This window comes from Taurulus bubalis, assembly GCF_910589615.1.
Source record: "Taurulus bubalis genome assembly, chromosome: 1".
Taxonomy (NCBI): Eukaryota; Metazoa; Chordata; class Actinopteri; order Perciformes; family Cottidae; genus Taurulus; species Taurulus bubalis.
The window spans coordinates 5171636-5190443 of record NC_136589.1 but is presented as its reverse complement, the minus strand read 5'-3'; the positions used below and the strand labels follow the sequence as shown (position 1 = coordinate 5190443).

General features: G+C 43.4%; 5 protein-coding genes across 6 annotated transcripts; 1 reads left to right on the top strand and 4 right to left on the bottom strand.

The window, feature by feature from the left end:
* Positions 1–1004: 1004 nt before the first annotated feature.
* Positions 1005–7195, bottom strand: aldh6a1 (aldehyde dehydrogenase 6 family, member A1; the record flags this gene model as incomplete). The annotated part of the gene is made up of 12 exons (XM_079230684.1): positions 1005–1755; positions 1854–1952; positions 2791–2970; positions 3088–3269; positions 3760–3949; positions 4269–4390; positions 5085–5387; positions 5458–5536; positions 5758–5919; positions 6326–6400; positions 6495–6536; positions 7157–7195. 12 exons carry the CDS (start codon positions 7193–7195, stop codon positions 1651–1653), a joined length of 1578 nt encoding a protein of 525 aa, XP_079086810.1. The 3' UTR covers positions 1005–1650.
* A 478-nt stretch (positions 7196–7673) lies between these two features.
* gstz1 (glutathione S-transferase zeta 1) lies at positions 7674–9463 on the top strand. 2 transcript variants are annotated; one of them, XM_079230695.1, is made up of 9 exons: positions 7674–7723; positions 8087–8138; positions 8227–8294; positions 8425–8505; positions 8599–8724; positions 8858–8933; positions 9005–9057; positions 9141–9190; positions 9275–9463. In XM_079230695.1, the coding sequence occupies exons 1-9, from the start codon at positions 7694–7696 to the stop codon at positions 9399–9401; spliced, it is 663 nt and encodes a 220-aa protein (XP_079086821.1). In that variant the 5' UTR covers positions 7674–7693; the 3' UTR covers positions 9402–9463. The 2 variants fall into 2 exon arrangements, with proteins under 2 accessions (XP_079086821.1, XP_079086822.1); XM_079230696.1 differs by lacking the exon at positions 7674–7723 and adding an exon at positions 7933–7967.
* Positions 9464–9676: 213 nt separating this feature from the next.
* On the bottom strand, positions 9677–12377 carry LOC306745861 (uncharacterized protein; the record flags this gene model as incomplete). The annotated part of the gene is made up of 9 exons (XM_079228712.1): positions 9677–9718; positions 9858–10033; positions 10208–10304; positions 10485–10548; positions 10639–10710; positions 10817–10928; positions 11087–11277; positions 11387–11528; positions 12356–12377. The coding sequence occupies 9 exons, from the start codon at positions 12375–12377 to the stop codon at positions 9677–9679; spliced, it is 918 nt and encodes a 305-aa protein (XP_079084838.1).
* Positions 12378–13670: 1293 nt separating this feature from the next.
* tmed8 (transmembrane p24 trafficking protein 8) lies at positions 13671–16105 on the bottom strand (the record flags this gene model as incomplete). The annotated part of the gene is made up of 5 exons (XM_079215989.1): positions 13671–14929; positions 15077–15370; positions 15564–15654; positions 15745–15838; positions 15996–16105. The coding sequence occupies 5 exons, from the start codon at positions 16103–16105 to the stop codon at positions 14712–14714; spliced, it is 807 nt and encodes a 268-aa protein (XP_079072115.1). The 3' UTR covers positions 13671–14711.
* Positions 16106–16870: 765 nt separating this feature from the next.
* noxred1 (NADP-dependent oxidoreductase domain containing 1) lies at positions 16871–18728 on the bottom strand (the record flags this gene model as incomplete). Its single annotated transcript, XM_079228678.1, has 6 exons — positions 16871–17003; positions 17098–17296; positions 17488–17642; positions 17720–17900; positions 18297–18478; positions 18571–18728. 6 exons carry the CDS (start codon positions 18726–18728, stop codon positions 16871–16873), a joined length of 1008 nt encoding a protein of 335 aa, XP_079084804.1.
* Between the last annotated feature and the right edge of the window lie 80 nt (positions 18729–18808).

Genomic DNA, 18808 nt, shown 5'->3' with positions numbered 1-18808 from the left:
TCGATTTGCATTCAGCCCATTGGCCCTTTTTCACGTGCACTTGCAGTTTATTTTGTTCTTTGAACGCCTGTGGCCAGGGAGCAGCTGGAAACATGATTTTCATAAAGGAGTGTGCAGGGGATATGAATGTATGGGGGTACGGCGGGCAGGAGGAGATGTATATTCATGTTAACAGTGGTCTGGCACCTAGTCCAGCAGAATAACACCAAACATTTGGAGACTCAGTTAGCAGCATCAAAAGTTCATATGCATTGTGTTTACCCAGAGTAACCCCTTTCCACGACAGTCTGCAGGCCTGAGCGAATAGACACCAGTGTGCTAAAACATGGCTTTTCACCACGCGGTTCTGTGTATAACTGCAACGCTGCATTTTCCCTGATAGGAAAGCTTGCCAACCTCTGCCTTTGTCTGCCTACACTGAGGAGGAGAGCCGTATTGACGGCGATGCTGCCGGGTAAGACACCAAAAGGAATGTAAGAGAATACAAAGTTGTACCTCATCCTTGCCTGTGTGCCACATTCCATGTTTAGAGGGAAAGATTGCCTAAGTTTGATTTATTAGATAGTTGCATCTTAACATTGCCTGTCTTTCAGAAGTAGAGAGGAGCTCTCCCCGGCGACCTTCATCACCCAGGCGCCCGAGCCCATTCTGCCCTCGAACCCAAACAGCCTGCCGGATATACACACCGCATGACCTCCGTGTGACCTCTACATTGCACATCACACTCTGGGTTGTTTGCCTCTGCTTTGTACATGTCCCACAGAGTGTCAATCATGTGTGTAGTATAATTCAAGGTGTTTTTTTTTTTTTTTTTGCTGCACACTATAAATATCTTACCATGCATGAATACAAGGCTTGAGTACTTGTTCGCACATTCAGAGGCTTGTTTGAATTGTGTCGCGACCACTTTAAAAGGATCCGTGACGTCGAAACAAAACAGATTGCCGATACCAAAATATGCACCGGATAATATTATACAAGATCATAATGCGCTGTCCATGGTACACTTCATTGATGGAGATTACACCCACTAAAGCGCAAGTACAGTAAATACACAAGAAATGCAATACTGGTGTTGTATTTGAGGAAATTATACAGCTCTTTTACACTGTTAAACTCTTGGTCAGTTTACATTGACAGATCCTCTTTAAATACATTATATTAGATGTGTAAATAAAGGGGAAGTATTATTAAATAACCATTAAAACATTCGGTGCTTGTACACAGTACCGGCAAGCGGGGACAGCAGCTGCCTGCCAAAACCCACATACTATATATCCTGCCAACATGTCTTCTAATTAAAACAAAAACACATTATGATTTACCCTCCTCCCACCAACATATTTATTATGACTATCAACTGAATAGTGTTAGAAACAACCATCATAGAAAAATAGAAAAACTTCTTGATCTGAAGAAAAAACAGATTTCAAATTTTTGGAAAGTTAGTTCATTTTCTTATTGTATAAAATGAAAACAGACAGCGCATGAGTAATTTGCATACTGCATCAGTGTCTGTCTCATCTCTGATGACCGTGGCAAACTGTTCTGTTTGATCTATTAACAAAGTTGGTGGTAGTAGCACCGGTGAGAACTTCAACCCCTGTATACAAGTATCCTGTATGTAGTAGACGGTGTCTAGATCAGTATTTAGCGTCCCATGGTGGGCATAGTAACTGCAGGACTTGTCAGGGTGGCATCTTCAGCTTTCCATTGTGAGATTACAGTTTTGATCTGTGTGTAGAACTGGATTCCCTGTGGAGAAAATAAAAACATTTACATCTCAACTTTAATTGCCAAATCTGTGTATTTTTTTATAACCGTAACAATAGGATGCATTGTTTATTTCATACTTGTTTTCCGTAGAAGTTCATGTCCCCTCTGAAGGATCCTCTTGATCCGGTAAAGGAGAACATAGGCAGTGGAACAGGGATGGGAACATTGACTCCGACCTGCAGAAAAAAAGGATTTTCCCCTTTCATTTCTTTCAGAGTATGTTTTGTAAAACAATTCCCCAGGATCCTAAATTGCTAGAATAAGAGATGTGGTATAGCCATGCTTTTAAAAAAAACAAGCTTACATGATCTCACTAAACAAAGATAAACCTGTGGCTTATATTTGCAGTTTTGAAAGTACAGTATGTTCTTATGAACGGGAATAGAAACTAAATAAAACATTTTGTTATGAAGGCAGTAGGGGCATGGCTTGGTTGGTTGGTTTAGAATGTTTGAAACAGCGGGAATAGGTTTGGACGCACTTAAGCCTTTTGGCGAAGGTGCAGGGAGGGGAAAAAAGTAGATGTTTGTTGCATCGAGGTTTGGAGCGGAGAACAGCACATGGCCTGCACAGCATTCCCCGACATGTGAACAGCAAACACAGGACATAACTAAGGCCCCACAGTCAAACAAACAGGGTAAAGGCTGGCCGTATTTATGCTTAATGGAACCGTAGGGATCCCTTTTGAGTTTAATCTGAGATTTCCCTCATTGAATACTACCAGGAAAAATGTTTCCATGTCCCCCTGTTTTCTTTAAAGAGACCCATATTTGCTGTAGCTATTTGTAGTCTTGACTGGTGGGGAAGTGGGGTGGGGGGGGTTGCCGAATGTGTGTATATTAGGCTAGGTGCAAACAAGGCTATACTTAACTTGGAAAATAATAGTTTTCAAGGTTTTTAAACAGAAACGTGATGTGCTCCCGACTCGAGATGCTGTTTAGACGTGACAGAGGGATGTGAATGTCTCCTTTCTCTCAAAACAGAAGAACACATTTGGAGGCTGCAGCCGCTCACCTGGCCCACGTCCACCTCGTGAGTGTATTTGCGTGCAGTGGCGCCATTTGTGGTGAAGATAGCTGTCCCGTTGCCATAGGGGTTCCTGTTGACCACATTGATGGCATCATCCAGAGTCTCGGCCTCGAGAACAACCAACACAGGCCCAAAGATCTCTTCAGTGTAGCACTTCATCTCAGGCTGGGGGAGCAAAGAAAGAGAACATTTTTACTGGAAGTTTAGTTTGAGTTGTTCTTAATAGTTCTCCGATGCAAATACATACAGGTGTGTGCGCATTAAGAAATCAAACCCACGTACTCTGACTTTACCGATGATGGTGGGACCCACAAAGTTGCCGTTCTCGTAACCCTCGACCTTGACGTTTCGGCCATCCAGGAGCAGCTCGGCTCCCTCATCCACACCACTCTGGATCAGACCGCAAACTCTCTCCTTCGCCTGCGGAGTGATCAGAGGCCCCACGTCTGCACCAGGCTGGTCTCCTAGCAGGGCCCCCAAAACAACTGGCTACACTATGGTATTCGCATGATGTGAGCTCATTAAATTGACACCATCATTTACACATGCCTTTTTCTACAAACACGCAAAACCAAGACGAAGGGCACCCTAGGGCACTCCCTCGAAAATGGATACTTAAGGGTTTCCTGTGGACTACAAAAATAAGAATCCATATAATAGCAAACAGAGATAATTGTTCTCTATTTTACTCCAAATCAACGTTCTTTCTCAAAAGATTTGCCGCTTTGAACCGCTATTTAGGTCTGCGCCCGCAGATCTGGCCACAAATTTGCAGCAGGGCTGACTCAACGAGCCCTCGCTCCCAGCTGATTCCAATGTGAAGTTACAACATGGCGAGAGGTGTGGTCAGGGCGGCGTGGGTGGCCACGAGATGACTAAACCAAAAGGCCCTCGGGGAAAACAGGGGCTCGGGAGAGAGAGAGAGGTGCAGGGTGGGGTGACGGGGCGCGGTACCTGCGTTTACGCGCAAAGCCTTGGAGCGCTCGACCAGCTCCGGCAGCCAGCGCCGGGCCTCGCCCACCAGGATGGCTGTGGACAGAGCCATGCAGCGCTGCCCCGCTGCCCCAAACGCTGCACCCACCAGCTGGTTCAGAGTGTTCTCCTTGTTGGCATCAGGCATCACCACACCATGGTTCTTGGCTCCCTAAAGTGCATGAGAAGTGGTTAGCCTTCTGCTGTGTGATCTCCACATTACAGCAGCTGGTTGTCACAAGTGAGAACATCAGGGAACTATACACAAACAACCTATGAAGTTCATATAGCAAATGGATGGAACCTTTATGATTGTGGTTCTTCACCAGTGATGCACAGCTGCAGTTTCTGTTTAGCATCTTCTCATCGTTACAGCTGGCAGTGATGATCAAAACCACAACAACAATCTGTTGGCCAATGCTGCCACCTTCTGGACATTTACAGCAAGTGTCAGACATTTACACCTGTGTTTGAGTCTCATTTTAACTCACCATGTTTGACTGGACCCTCTTTCCGTTGTTAGAGCCCCTCTCATAAATGTACTCCCCAGCTTTATTTGAGCCAACAAAGCTGATTGCCTTGATGGCCGGATGGTCGCAGATGAAATTCACAGCTGTGGTACAAAGACAGTTACTTTAAGTCAGATATCCTTGATATTTCAAATAATGTGTCAAATTATCTGCATCACAGAAAATATCACACACAAAAAATATATAGTAAATAGCTTTCCTAATTTTTAACATCATTTAATTGTATGTCCTGGCATGAATGTAGGGCCGCATCTAGTATTTTCATTATTGACAAATCTGCCAAAATATTTCCTTAATTAATTGGTGAATTGTTTTGTCTTCACAATGTGCTTTTCTCAGAGCCGAAATAACTAGATTAAATGTCTCTTTTTGTCCGAACAACCAACCAAAACCCAGACGTAATAAAATGACAAATAAAAGCTGTCAACCGTCACAGTGTAAACCTAAATATTGTCAGGTTAATTTGATGTCGATCAACAAATTAATAAATGAATGGTTTCAGCTCTGCTTGAATGTTAGATCAAAGAGGAATAAAGCTTTGGATGCAAACTGATGTATTTTTGTCAAGAACATTTTGCCCCATAAAAGAACTGTTTTAATAAAAACACCTAAGAGACTTTGTTGTTTAATGGCAGCTTAAGGTTGCCAGTCATTAGCCTTGTTTAATGAGAATCTGAAACATCTGCTCTAAGCAACGGTTTCATCACATACACGTCTTGTATCTACACTAAAGATTAGGTTCACACAAAGCAGTAAATTCTGACAATTAACGCTTACCAGCATGTTGGCCGTGGATGATGTTGAGCGCCCCGTCTGGAGCACCGGCATCCTGCAGCATCTTGGCCAGTAGCATGGCACAGCCTGGCACCCGCTCCGATGGCTTCAGCAGGTAGGTGTTGCCGCACGCCATGGCCATGGGAAACATCCAGAGAGGGATCATGGCAGGAAAATTGAAGGGTGCGATGCCAGCACACACCCCGAGGGGCAGTCGGTATGTGTGGGTGTCCATGTCCTTGGAGATGGAGGGCAAGGTTTCACTGAGCATCAGAGAGGTGATGCTGCAGGCATGCTCCACAACCTCTGCAAAGAAAAGACATGTTGCCCCTTGTAAAAGTAGGTGTGTGTGTGTGTGTGTGTGTGTGTCACTTACGCAAGCCTCTGAATACATCCCCCTCTGCATCTGCAAGGGTTTTGCCCTGTTCCAATGTGATGGCCTTGGCAAGTTCTCTCTGGAACACAAGATGACCCTCTTGTCAGTCCTTTGTTATCATTTTTAGAATGAACTTAATCTGAACTTCAGATTTTGTATCAAATGGAAACAGCTGGCTCTGAACAAATGTGGTTCTGATTTGGAATAAATACGTCAAATGTGACAGTCCTACTCAACCGTGCTTAAAAGTACACTCCTGTTTTCAGTTGCAACTTCTACTTTCTGACCCGTTTGACTTACAATGTTGTCCTTGATAAGCTGCTGATAGCGCAGAAAGACCTGCTGCCGAGTCAAGATGGAGCTCTCAGACCAGGAGTGAAAGGCTCTGGAGCACGAGTCCACAGCAGACGACATCTCTTCCTGGGTGGCTTTGGGTACACGGGCGATCACCTCGTTGGTAGCCTGGCAGAGGAGAAAATAAGGATGAGTAAATTTACATTAATATACCAAAGATGTCTTTGTTTATATCAGCAGGGGCTGTTTGAGTTCACTAAAGCTTAGGTAACAGGGGAATAATTCTAGCAGATGTTTAACTGAGGTAGGAGGGCTTTCATAATTCATCAGAAATAAATAACAGGATTTTCACATTCAATCCTGAAGAAAACATATAGGATTGTTAAATTATGACTTGTTGTCTAAGTTAATGCACCGTTTCTCATTGACAATCAAACAGGTCAAGCAACTCAATGGACTTTGCTGCTTTGAGCCTTATCAGAGCTACTGAACCACAGCACAACCTAACCCAACAAGGTGGATGGTACCAAGATAAGAGCACCGTTACTCGATCCAGTCCAGATTAAATACTTACAGGGTTGTGAATATCCAGCCATTCTGATGTTTTGGATTCAACAAACTTCCCATCGATGAACAGCTTGGTGGTTGGCTGTGAGGAGAGAGGCAACATGTTCATGTATTCTCCTTTACTTTTAAAGTGTAATAGCAGTCTGACAATTAACTGCACACTGCTCTCAACTCACCACTGCGGAGGAGTAGCACATGCGGCCAATTCTAAGTGGAACCTAAGAAAGAAAAACAGAGCAGGGAGCAAATGCATTATCAATCTGTCCCAAAACTATATTTGTAGTTTTGGTGTACATATTTGTTAATATACTAAAGTCAAACCAGTGGATTTCCCAATTGCACCCTACCACGAAGGCATGTAATGAGTAACCACAAAGTGTGGCATGAAGAGGCTAGAGGTGGACTAACTAAGTCAATCTGACTGGAGTGGATTGGAAGAATAAATGCAGTCCAGCCAGCAGAGTGAGAAGAAGTCGGTTTTTGTTTCATATTATAAATCAGTTCATAAGGAGTGGTGCCTTGTCAAAAAGCTGACACAAAAAAAAACCATATCAGTCTGTAAGGCAATGGTTAACATAAATGGTTATGTTATTGGGTTTGTTTTTTCTTAGTTATTGCTTTTATTGTTTGTTTTTACCATGTAAAGTGCATTTGAGTACATTTTACAGCACTACACAAATAACATTTATCATCATTATCATTATCATTAAAGCAACCCTGACCTCAACCTGCAGCACATGACACATTGCACTTGGTAAAAACAACGTGAGCTGTCAAACCTGCCTGCGTCATTTGCAACCGAGGAGAGCTCTGACACTGTAAAACCTTTTAACCTTACCTTAGCTTTTAGTACTGATCTTAAAGCCGTTGTCGCCATGGTGGGATTCTGCATATGTCGGCCTACTTTATTTATCAAACTCTGCAGGTGGCAGGCCGAGCGGAGGACAACATCTGAGGTTTCTCCATCACGGATATGTATCACCTTGAGGGCGGGCTCTGAAGAAATCTTAGGCTTCCTATTCGCTCTCCCATAAAGAACGCAGCCTAATTGGTCAATTGTGGGAACATTCCATCCAATCTCTAGTTGAGGTTTTAGATAATCCCGCCTTTGATTTAAACCTCGGCTAACCATTGGATAAAAATACTTTTCACTCTTCCATGTGCTGGCTGGAAGTTATTGTTTTCTTCATGCAACCCGGAGCTGAACTGTGGCCAAAATCTCTGCTAAAACTCAGGAAAGCTAGCATTATTCAGCTACGTCCGCGTGACATTAGTCAATGCTTGCTGGGAAATGTGAGGCACATTGTTGACGTCTCTTTGAGCAAGCAATACAGCCCTTTATTAGCATTACCATAAGGTTATCACAGCCGCAACAATGCACGTGTCCTTAGTTTTCCTCGCCAAGGTACTGTAATGACAATGTTAGCCGTTTGCTAAGTGTGCTGCGTGCGTGTGTGTGTGCGCTTAACATGAACCATATGACGGACAGATACTGCTGAGTCATGGCCGAAGAGTAAGTAGGAGGGATTTTAGGAACACCTCCTATTGGCTGCTGGAGATGTTAAACTGCAGAAAAACTCTGTGTAATAGTTTATTCTGTCTAGTTGAGTAAAAACTCGAGCCAAACAGCTATGGCATCTGAAACTAAGGTGAACCAGTTGGCACAAGACATTTTTAACCTACTTAATGTTATATCCAAGGAAAATGTGATGCGGTTTCAGATGGACTAATGTGGTTTGTTTTGTTCCCTTTTTATTTATTTTTATAGCCTGTTCTCCATGGATACTTCAGAAGTTCCTGCTCCTGGAGGGTTCGCATTGGTAAGTCATGCCACAGCATTTGACCTCTTAGCTGTTACTTGAAGCATTTCAATGTCAACACTTTGATAATTTGCATTTTGTGCATCAGCTTTTGCTCTCAAAGGTATTGAATATGACCAAGTTCCAGTCAATCTAATCAAAGACGGAGGTCAGCAGGTACAGTATAGATTCACAGGATCTATGTCGATGCAGAAATGTCATACGCCTGCATGATCATTTGCATGAGGCACTGGGCAGTCGATGTCAATCCTGTATTTGTCTCACAATTGTTCTCCATGTGCTCAAGCTTACTGACCAGTACAAGAAATTGAACCCCATGCTACAAGTGCCTGCAGTTGAAATTGATGGCATCACCCTCTCCCAATCAGTAAGTCCCCAAACTCTCACCCATGCAATCATGTAAACCATGTTTTATTTAACCAACCTAAATACTAATGAAAGTGGTTTCTCACCCACACAGCTGGCGGTGATCCAATACATCGATGAGACCAGGCCAGGGCCTCGGCTTCTCCCCGCAGATCCAAAGAAACGTGCCCAGGTCCGGATGATAAGTGACGTCATTGCCTCTGGGATACAGCCTCTGCAGGTGAGAACAGCACAGTCAAAATGATTAAACTGTAGCAGGCAGTGCTTACAAAAACGTTTTGCAGGTGTCACGATACACAAACAGTCTTAACGCATACAACTTTACAATATTAATTAATTCCTGGGGGTTTCAGAATTTGCACGTGCTTCAGAAAATCGGAGCAGAAAAGGTGCAGTGGGCTCAGCACTTCATTGATCGCGGCTTTCAAGGTAGGCTGAACACCCCGAGCCTTCATCACTCGACTTCCTTTGAAATATAATTATGTTTACCTTTTTTTCAGCTCTTGAGCCCATCCTGAAGCAAACAGCGGGGAAATATTGTGTAGGTGATGAGGTAAGAGGCATGGCTATCATTGAAGCATGGAGACAGTGATATACAGCAGATACTTTTTATTCAACGCATTGCTTACCTTTTAGATATCCATGGCAGACATCTGTCTGGTCCCACAAGTCTACAATGCAGAGAGGTATGTAAGCGCCTCATTAACAAGAAAAGCCTGCTGAACTTACAGCACCCTCCCATGAACCCTCTTGGTCTTTAATCTCCACAGGTTCAAGGTGGATGTCGGGCAGTATCCAACCATCAAACGGTTAAACCAAACCTTACTTGAAATTGAAGCTTTCATCGTGACCAACCCATCTGGTCAGCCAGACACACCTGTTGATCTGCGTGCATAGAATAACGCAACCGCTTTAGAGACAGCCGTGCCACATTGTACGTTTTAAATAAAATGCTTTGACAATGACTCCACTTTTGAGTGTTTATTTCAATAAAAAAATATGTATTTGCTTTTTGATATACATATTTACTTTGCCCTTAAATACATACCGACATGTGGGGAAGAGGGCAGAGTAATGTGTAAAACATGCAGATCAGAGATTTGTTATGCAAAGTGAAACACCTCTGAACTCTTTATTGCCAGTGTGAAGGAAGTATGAATGATTAAAAAGATTTATGAGGGGAATACAAAAGGAAGCAGCCATGCATGTCTGAGCTGCAGAATAAATCATGCAACAATTTAAAAACATGAAAAACAAACAACCAATCAGGACTTTTACAGTTATTTTTCTGTCGGAGCAGATTACAGAATCCTCCACTTTAAAAAAAAAAAAGCATGAATCTCCACTGTGCACTTGACTGTCTTTGTAGAAGGTACCGGAGCAGTCTGATCCACCAAACACCAGCAATTCACCCTGTTCATGCTTCTCTGCATCCGTCAAGATGGAGCAGCCCAAGTGTATCATGCTGCGTCCTGCACGAGGCTTTGAGCAAAGCACTGGACACACCACTGGGCTCCACAGGTTTGTGTCTAAGGAGAAATCAAAGCAGGAGCATTTGTAACACATTGGAACAGGGAGAGTCAAAGTTAAATCCCATGACTGACACTAACCTTACAGAACAATTATGGACTAAAGCAGATCATACCAAGTCTTATTGTATCTACTATATAATCAGACTAAAGTGGCATAAATGACGTACTCACCAATGTTGAAAATATGTACATCTTGCAGGGCTCCAATTGCAATGCAACCACCACTGACTGAAATCCTGTTGTCTGAAACTGGTAGCGCTGCATGAAACCTATCCATGTACAGGCAAAGAAATGTTTTCTTATGTACCAACATCCTATTAAAGTAATAAAGAGTTGATATTCTGTTGAAACCCATTAGATTCAAATGCAGTTCTGTCAGAAGACACCAAAGATATAAAAACCAGATGGCTACAGCGATGACACGTCTCAAGGTTGATTAGTCCTGTACTCCCCCTCGAGGCAGCGGTGGCATGTTCCCACACTTCACAGCTGTGTATTCCATGAATCCTTTACTCAAAGAAAACAAAATCTCAGTTTAAATCTAGACACAAAATGTATGTCTAATGCAGCTACAGAATCTTCATCTTACCCAGGTCCAGAACATGGACGTCATTAAGCTAGGTAGCCGTCCACCAAAAATGATCAACTTCTGTGACATCAGTGTGGCCGAGTGTCTATTTGATACAGACATAAGAATGGCATCAATATTTACAAACGAGGGTTAAAACTGTATTTGGAGGACAGTAAATTCATTGGAGTAGTTTGTTCAAGAAGACCGACCCAAAGCGAGGCAGAGGTTCGTCCCCTTCCACAATCGGCTGGTACCAGAGTTCAAACTCTGGGTTAAAGATGTACAGAGCATTGCTGCAGGATTTATCCACCGAAGAATGTCCTGGAAGACAAAACGCTCTTTCAGCAGAATGATATGCCAAATTTGGAACATTCCCTTTCACGTAAAAGGGAGGTTGATTCGCAAAAACAAAACATTTTCAATACCGCTCTGCTTGAGAATTTGAAAATAAATGGAAGACTACAATAAGTTTGTAAAACCCACCGTAACAAGCGTCCACTTCCAGGTCAGGGTGTTTAGGATGTACAGCTCGCTGTAGCGCTGGCCCTTCCTCAGGCCACCGTACACAAAGACGGGCTTAGAGTCTGGGTCATGGGTCGCAGAGTGTCCTCGGGCACATGGCCAGAGACAGAGGAGTTCATGAGGAACCAAGATGGGAACGAAACGTTGAACAACACACGTAAATGCAATCAATGTACACATATTTTAGGGCTTCCTATTTTGCCTTAACTGGTTGTGTAAGTTTTATATGACCACACAAGTAATTTAACAAACTCCACTGACCTAACTCGAAAATCCACATGGAGTCCTTGCAGTGGTTTTGATCTACATTCTCCCCTCCAATGAGGATGGCGGTGTTAGGGTCACTCAGACACATCGTGTGGCTCCAGCGTTTTGATGGAGACACTGAAACTAAATCATCTGTCAAACCCCACTTTGTGCATTCAGACCGCAATTTTCTTCGCAAACACTATCGCCCAAGTGTCAGGAGTTGGGGGTTATCTGCAAGGCAGCAAAAATAATGAAATGTTGCAACAAGCGTGGATAACGGCCAAACAATTTAAACCGTATCCATCTCACCGTCTCATTTCCAGCGCTTTGGTGCAACATGCAGGAGAGATCAGTGGCAACCTGCTGTTCTTGGAACAGACATTTGCCTTCAACCAGAAGTGTGCTAGTGGAGACACTGGGTTTATCTTGTGGCTGGTCGCAAGTCTTTGCAAGAAACAAAACAGTCAAAATATGATCCAGGAAGCTAATATTAACATTAGGTTAATGAGATAGTATGTGCATTTGTTTTCCTTATTATTAGAACGTGAGCTGGGAAAATCCCTCTCCACACACGGTGAGAATGATTTTGCCATAAACGTCTCTCCTGCCTCTCTCTGCTGCCACTGTCAGTGCTCCAGTCACCCTCCCAGGTCAAACACCTGAATTCAAAGTTTTTTTTTTACTAATTTAGACTGGCTTTATTTTGCGTAGCTAATGCTGTTCCTTCACATACCTTGCTTGAGCTGAAAGAGTCCCTATTTGCTGTGCCGGTACTTCTGCACTGACCGGGACATCTATTGAGATTGTAGTCTTTCCATTCTCCGAGACCAAAGATAACCAGGTGTTTGGGGAGAGGCAGAGGGATGTGGACTTGAAAGCCACTTCGGTTGGATTTGCTGCGGAGGATGAGACCACGTGTGTAAACTGTTGTGTCTGAAAACTGATTTATTTAGGTTTTAAAAAAAAAAAAAGCCTACCTGATGAACTGGCGGGGGGCATCATGCAGGGACCAGAGGACATAAAAACTCAACCTTCCCATGTCGCCTCCAAGACGTTAAACGGACAAGCAGCAGCCAAAATAAGTTTGGTGCAACCTGGAGCTCCGGTCATCACGTCTGATTGGCTGATTACAGCTTGAGGCCATTGAGAAAATGCACAGCTGCATTGCTTGGCTGGGTGTTATTGACCAGCTGTTTTTGAAAAAATGCACTAATTGTACACTCAAATTATTTAAAGTGCAAAAGGGTATATTATTTTATGTATTTTGTCTGATTAATGGCTTAATTGCCTCACCTGAGTGAACGTAAAGTGGAATCACTGAAAACAACCAGTTTATTTTTAGCAGTATATTTTTACCAGTGTGTCACCATGTTCATGCCTTTCAATTTTCTGAGGGAAAAACACAAATTATTATATATTTGTATATATTACATTTAGGAAAAGTTTAGTTAATGGTATAATTTTGTACTCACTTATATTGTAATTGTTGTGGCTGTGGTTATGTTTGAATGTATTATATCAACTGATTGCTGGTAAAGGAAAAACTGCATTTTGCTTTTTTAATCAAATCCTTGCCCAAAATGACTTACCAATATTAATTGTTGGTGCATTCAGTGATATTTTTTACTCACATTTTATCAGGTTCACACGTGGTTCAGGTGGTGGTGTAGAGCACGTAATGGGTGTGGGACAAAACACTAAATACTCAGGTCATTACAGCAACACCTCAAACTATTGGCTGACTGCACATGTCGATAATATATTCATATACAAGTGTATATATATATATATATCTGCAAAAAGTATCAAGACATTCAATAAGTGACTGCATGTCTCCTGTCCCCACCTTTTAAAATAATCAAATCAACATTCAAAGTCTATTGGAGTGGCATCATACAAGAACCATTGAAGAACATCCAGTAACCTGTGAGAGACGCCAGCTGTAACTCAGGAGGCCGACTCGACTTTGGGGAGAGCTGAAAATAAAACCTGGTTTCATCAGCACTTCTGGAACAATTACATCAATCCTCCAATGCCACAATTTGATGGAAACACGGGGGACCGGCCTGAAGGGAGTCCTATTCCTGGATCAGCCTGTTATGAAACGATGCCATCTCAAGACACACTCAGCTGAGGGACTACACTCAGCAGCTGTCTTAATGACATATCTCAAGTGACATCTTGTAATGTTTATCTGCGCTTCAATTTCCAAACTATAATCGACTAATCACAGTGTTCAGATATTTGATCAAATTCTGGAATGAATCAAAAAGGAAAATAGTCAATCTTCTCTTTATTGTGGAATATAAATTTCAGGAACAAGTGTCATCATGACTTACAGTAAAAGGTACAGTTCAGCAGACATGGGGCGCTTCAAACCAGTTGTTTTACATTGTATTCGGCATGAGCGGTTAAGTCTGAGAAATCTTTGGGAACATGCGCACAAGTGTGTGTGTGTGTGTGTGTGGTAGACTCATCGATTTTAGAAACCGGACGGAACAAGGCAACGCAATCAAAAGTATGCCGAACGCACAGAGGAGATTCAAAAACAAACACCGACCTTTACTCACACAGGCCTGGACAAAATGCATTTAGATGAAATATTACAACCGAAACGGCAAATTAAAAAAAGGCAGGGAGGGCAACTGTAAATATTGAATCAATATTACATAATAAGAGCTTTGTGTGATAAGGGATGGCTTTTATTTGCGTCATAAAAAGCACACTCCGGTAAACTGTTACCACTTGCTTCAGCACGTTCAACTTAAATCTTTCACCGACACGCCACTACGACAGTAAACAACTGTGTGCACATAATTTGTATTACATAATTATATTCTCCATTATAACGTCATATAATTTGACACATACAAAATAAGTTACAATACAAGGCAGAAGGATAAATACACGGAACATCAACAAAGCAACATAATCATAAACGGTGTACATTTACAGTACACGCATACAACAAAAAGTATATTTCTTTAGAGCGCCGCTGATTGAGCACCTTGCCTGGTGAACTAAGTTATGGGCAGGTGTTCCCTGATCACTGCTACCATAGAAATGTCACAGTTGAAGACACTTGACCAAACATCACAGTGCACTCACAGGGACACACGCCTCAGATAGCCATCAGTAGGCCATTGGAGAAAATGTTGCATTCAAAACTATCCGATTGTGAATTCATCATGTGGCAACACAAGCGGAAAAATAGATATTTAACCTTTTATATTATAACTTTTTTTAATAATTTTCCTAGTATGGAATCAAAAATAGTTCATCAGACTTACGAGTAGTAATCTTCTTTGAATTCTACATTCATAAACCGGCATCTCAGGCACTGTAATAAACTCTGTAGTAAAGAGTTTTATTTCGCCAAAGGGAGTAGGAGTTGTCAAACTTCAGGAGGTAAGTGCCTTCACCTGGGAAATCGTGGCTCCCCCCCTGGACGGTTGTGTGACTGTCCTGGCGGTATACAGGCAAGATTTCAGCCAAGTTTGAGTTGGTTTGAGATTTGGAGCCCTTCTCAACATCTCCGTTACCGACCGGCCCTGCAGCAGGAACCGAATAAAGCACAAAGATGGAGGAAAACATATAAAAACACAACTACGCTGCCGTTTTGTAGACGCAGAATGACCGATGTGTTTTATAGACTGACACATGTAGGCCGCTTTACACTCTGAATTGCAAACACTGACCTTCCAGCTCCTCCTCTTCGTCTTCGTCATCACTTGACTCGCTGATGTGCACAGTGATAGAACGGCTTGTGACAGGAGTCCAGTCAAAGTATATCCCAAAGCCAATGTCGTAACCGTCCGTAGCAAACTCCCAGCACACTTTTTTGGCCTCGGGGACGGTGGGCACGTGAACCGTCATGATGTCGCCTCGGTACACCGTCACCATGCTGTCGTCCTCTGATCGGAGCTTCGCCTTCAGCTCCTTCAGGGCAGCAGATGTCCACGTCGTTGGGGGTTTCAGGGGCGGCATCTGGGCTGCCATCGGGAGGGACAAATGGCAATGTCCATTAAAAAAAAAAGCATAACGGCAACTTTGATAATCGTGCATCGAGCTTCGATACACGTAATGTTTTTAAAGCTTGTATTAAAAGATGCATGAACCCTGTGAATCCAAATCAAAAGATGAAATCAAGCAGCAGTTATGATGGCACACTGTGCAGGTCCTCACCTTTCATCTCAGCAGAGCGCTGACTCCCAGAGCGGTTGCTCTCCTCGCCTCCTTCCCCCAGGGCCAGCTCCGCTGGGGCCGCTGCATTACCCTCAAAATGCAAAAAGACACAAGACTCAGATTATAGCTGAGAAATGATACGTTTATTACAGCTCATCCGACGTACTTAAATATGAAATACCTCAGTGTGTTGCTCTGAATCCCCCTTGGTTTGCTCCATGTCAGCTCGGTCTCTGGGTTGGGCACAGCTCTGAGAAAGGTCTGTGTTCTGGAGCCTGAGGAGCAGAGATGGGAGAGCAGCAGCAGAAGAAAAAAAAAAAAAAACATCACAACATATAAACAGAAGAGACGCCGGGAGACAAGGAGGAGAAACTGGCGACGCGTTTCCTTACAGTCGCTGTACAAGCAGCACTTTCTGCAGCAACAGGCTACCTGTCCAGCGGTCTGCTGTCGCTCTGCTTGGACGTTATTCCCGGGAAGGACGAGAAGGAGAGGGACGACAGCCGCGACTGGAGCTCTGATGTCGCCTCTAATCTCTCCATGGCTGTAAAGGCAAGACAAACACCTCAGACTGCGTGGCCGAAACGAGATGAAACCCCGCCCCGACCAAGCACCCGGAGGGGGGGAATCATGACAACAAAAAGCCTCGTAACAACTGGTTAGATGAACTAACTGGAACAATAGGGGACTATAATAACCACGGCGCGGTAGCTGACGTCACAGACGCGGACAGTGTCACTAAACTAGCACCAACCTCTGGCTTCAACTTTAGCTGGGAGGCTAACTAGTTAGCTCGCGTTAGCATCCTATGGAGAAGAAGTACAAGAAGCTGCGGCCTCACGGAGCCACTCGTGTTTCTCACCGCGGTGTAACGCTGGTAGTCCGATGAAGCGACGGTACTTTAGTCCAACTCGGGCCCCATCGCTGCAGTCATGTGACGGGCTCTCTCCTCGGTGCTGCTGCTCGACAGGAAAAGCTCACCCGGGTGGGTTTTTTTTTTGACACTTCCGCGTTTTTTCTACAGCTTGGACGAAAATCTGCGAACCTCAAGCGTCGAGAGTCTGTTTCAAGGAGACCGTTGCTTTCTTTTTCTACGTTGTACAGTGTATTGTTGTTCACATACACAGATTATGCATGAAATACAAACGTTAAAAACACACATTGTGCAGCAATCACAAAACACTGTTCATGCCTATTTATTGAGGAAGAAATGCATCTTAATACATGCATGTGCAACATGCGGAACACACATTACGTGGTGGACATCCTGAGAGAATATACAGTGAAGTTTCACATTGGATATTTGTCTAATGTGGCGGGCACAGCACGGATTTGTACGCTGCAGAGATGCTCTGTTGCATAGATGTGCTGCTTGATAGGAAGCACATCAGTGGTGTCTCCTTGGTCTGGGCATCAGTGAGAGAAATCCAGGGGAAATATCTTTGGGGGGGGACAAAGGTTTGATCAGGACAGACAGGACAAAGTTAAACATGACAGAAATATATATATTTATACTTATATTCTTTCCACTCACTCCTCTGTGTGAAGGGAGGCTGCCTTTGATGCACTGATGAAATTGTGTGCGTCCAATTCCACGGCGTGTGGACTCTTGTCTTTAAGGACGGTGTTGATAACAGAGAGAGCATCACTGGATCCCAGACTGGTAGAGGTGCAGATATTTAGCAGGCTGTACAACACTGCACTCACCCAGTTCAGACCGACAGAAATGCCACCTGAATGTGGGATTTACAAGTTAGTTTAAACAGTCATAGAGAAATACAACTTAATTAATGTATATAATGTCACATTAAGAGTAAAGCCTTGCTGCACCAAACTCAAAATGCTCTCCCTTACATCTTATGAAAAGTATAGGATCAAATTCTAGCTTGAAGAAAGAAGTCTGCAATATTACAACATAGCATACCGCTCGTTGAAAGAGGACTCGATGCCTCAATCAGTAAAGGATCTGTCAAAGCCGCGGTCAGATGAGTGCAGGACAGCCACACATCTGCAGTGTCACAGGCGAAAAAGTCATACTGTGGTTTGAGGATGAAGTTGTGTCCAAGAAGCTGAGCCAATCTGGAATAAAAGATCAGAAGAGAGGGATTCAGTGACTGGAAATCAACAATGCTGTATGTGCATGAGTGCGGAAGTACCTGGTGACAGGCACGCCGGATGTGAAGCTGTACACAAGGCAGTGCTTGGACAGGTGAGAGTGGATATCAGCACAGACTTTGTGGAGGTCAGAGGGCAGACAGCAGAGGAACAGAACATCTGCCCATGCTGCCAGTCTGCCATTGTCGAAGAAACATTCAACTCCTGTCTTGATCGATTCCACTGAAATAAGGAAGCAACAAACACAAGGCCAGGACGACAGTTTCAGTATACAAGGAAGTCACCATACACAACCTCCAGTAATAACAGATTGAGATTCATACACCTTTGGGGAAGCATTATATATCATAAGTATAAAATCAGTCTCAACACAAATACATGTTTGTATGTTTTATCCACAATACTCCAAGATGGTTCTATTAGTTTTTTTCACTGCGTTTTGTTGATTAGGATTATTGCCATGCCAACACAGTCCTTTTCACTTGCAGAAGAGAAAGCACAAAGCAGCTCCAGTAGTATGTAGTATTGCACACACACTGGCTGATTTAGTAGTTGTCATTGCATCAGAACAACTATAACTTTGATTTGGACTTTCAAGTGTCTCCTTTCTCAGTGTACCTGCAGATTCTGGCCTTCTGCTTGAGATCTTAATGTGCGATGGTTTGATACCAGACTTTTCAAGAAGGGCGAGGAGCAGCTGTTTGCCCATGTGACCCAGTCCAAGTATCCCAACGCAGATGTCACTGTCTTCTCCTGATGCCAACGAGTCTCTGTCTGCAGTGGGACCTTTGATGACATATCTGTAAATGGTCACGTGCATCAATGAGAATTACTTTAATTAAGTCCTCCCTGTCTGTCACACATACCTAAAATGGACCGACAGATGAAATACCTCAGTGACTGGACCAGTTTGCAAAGGAAAGCTGCGTGCGCGCACCCGCAAAACGTAAGTCCGGCCGAGCGTGCACGAAGGAAAATAAGACCTTTCTCTTCCTCGGTCAGTTCGGCCTCAAAAGAAAAACTGCCCAAACCAGCAGACACGTCCACCATCGCCTCAAAGTGTCGACAGGGTTCAAAAGTGCAAAAAATGTAAGTGACAAGTTTCACGAAAGTTGCCTGGTCCTCCTGTT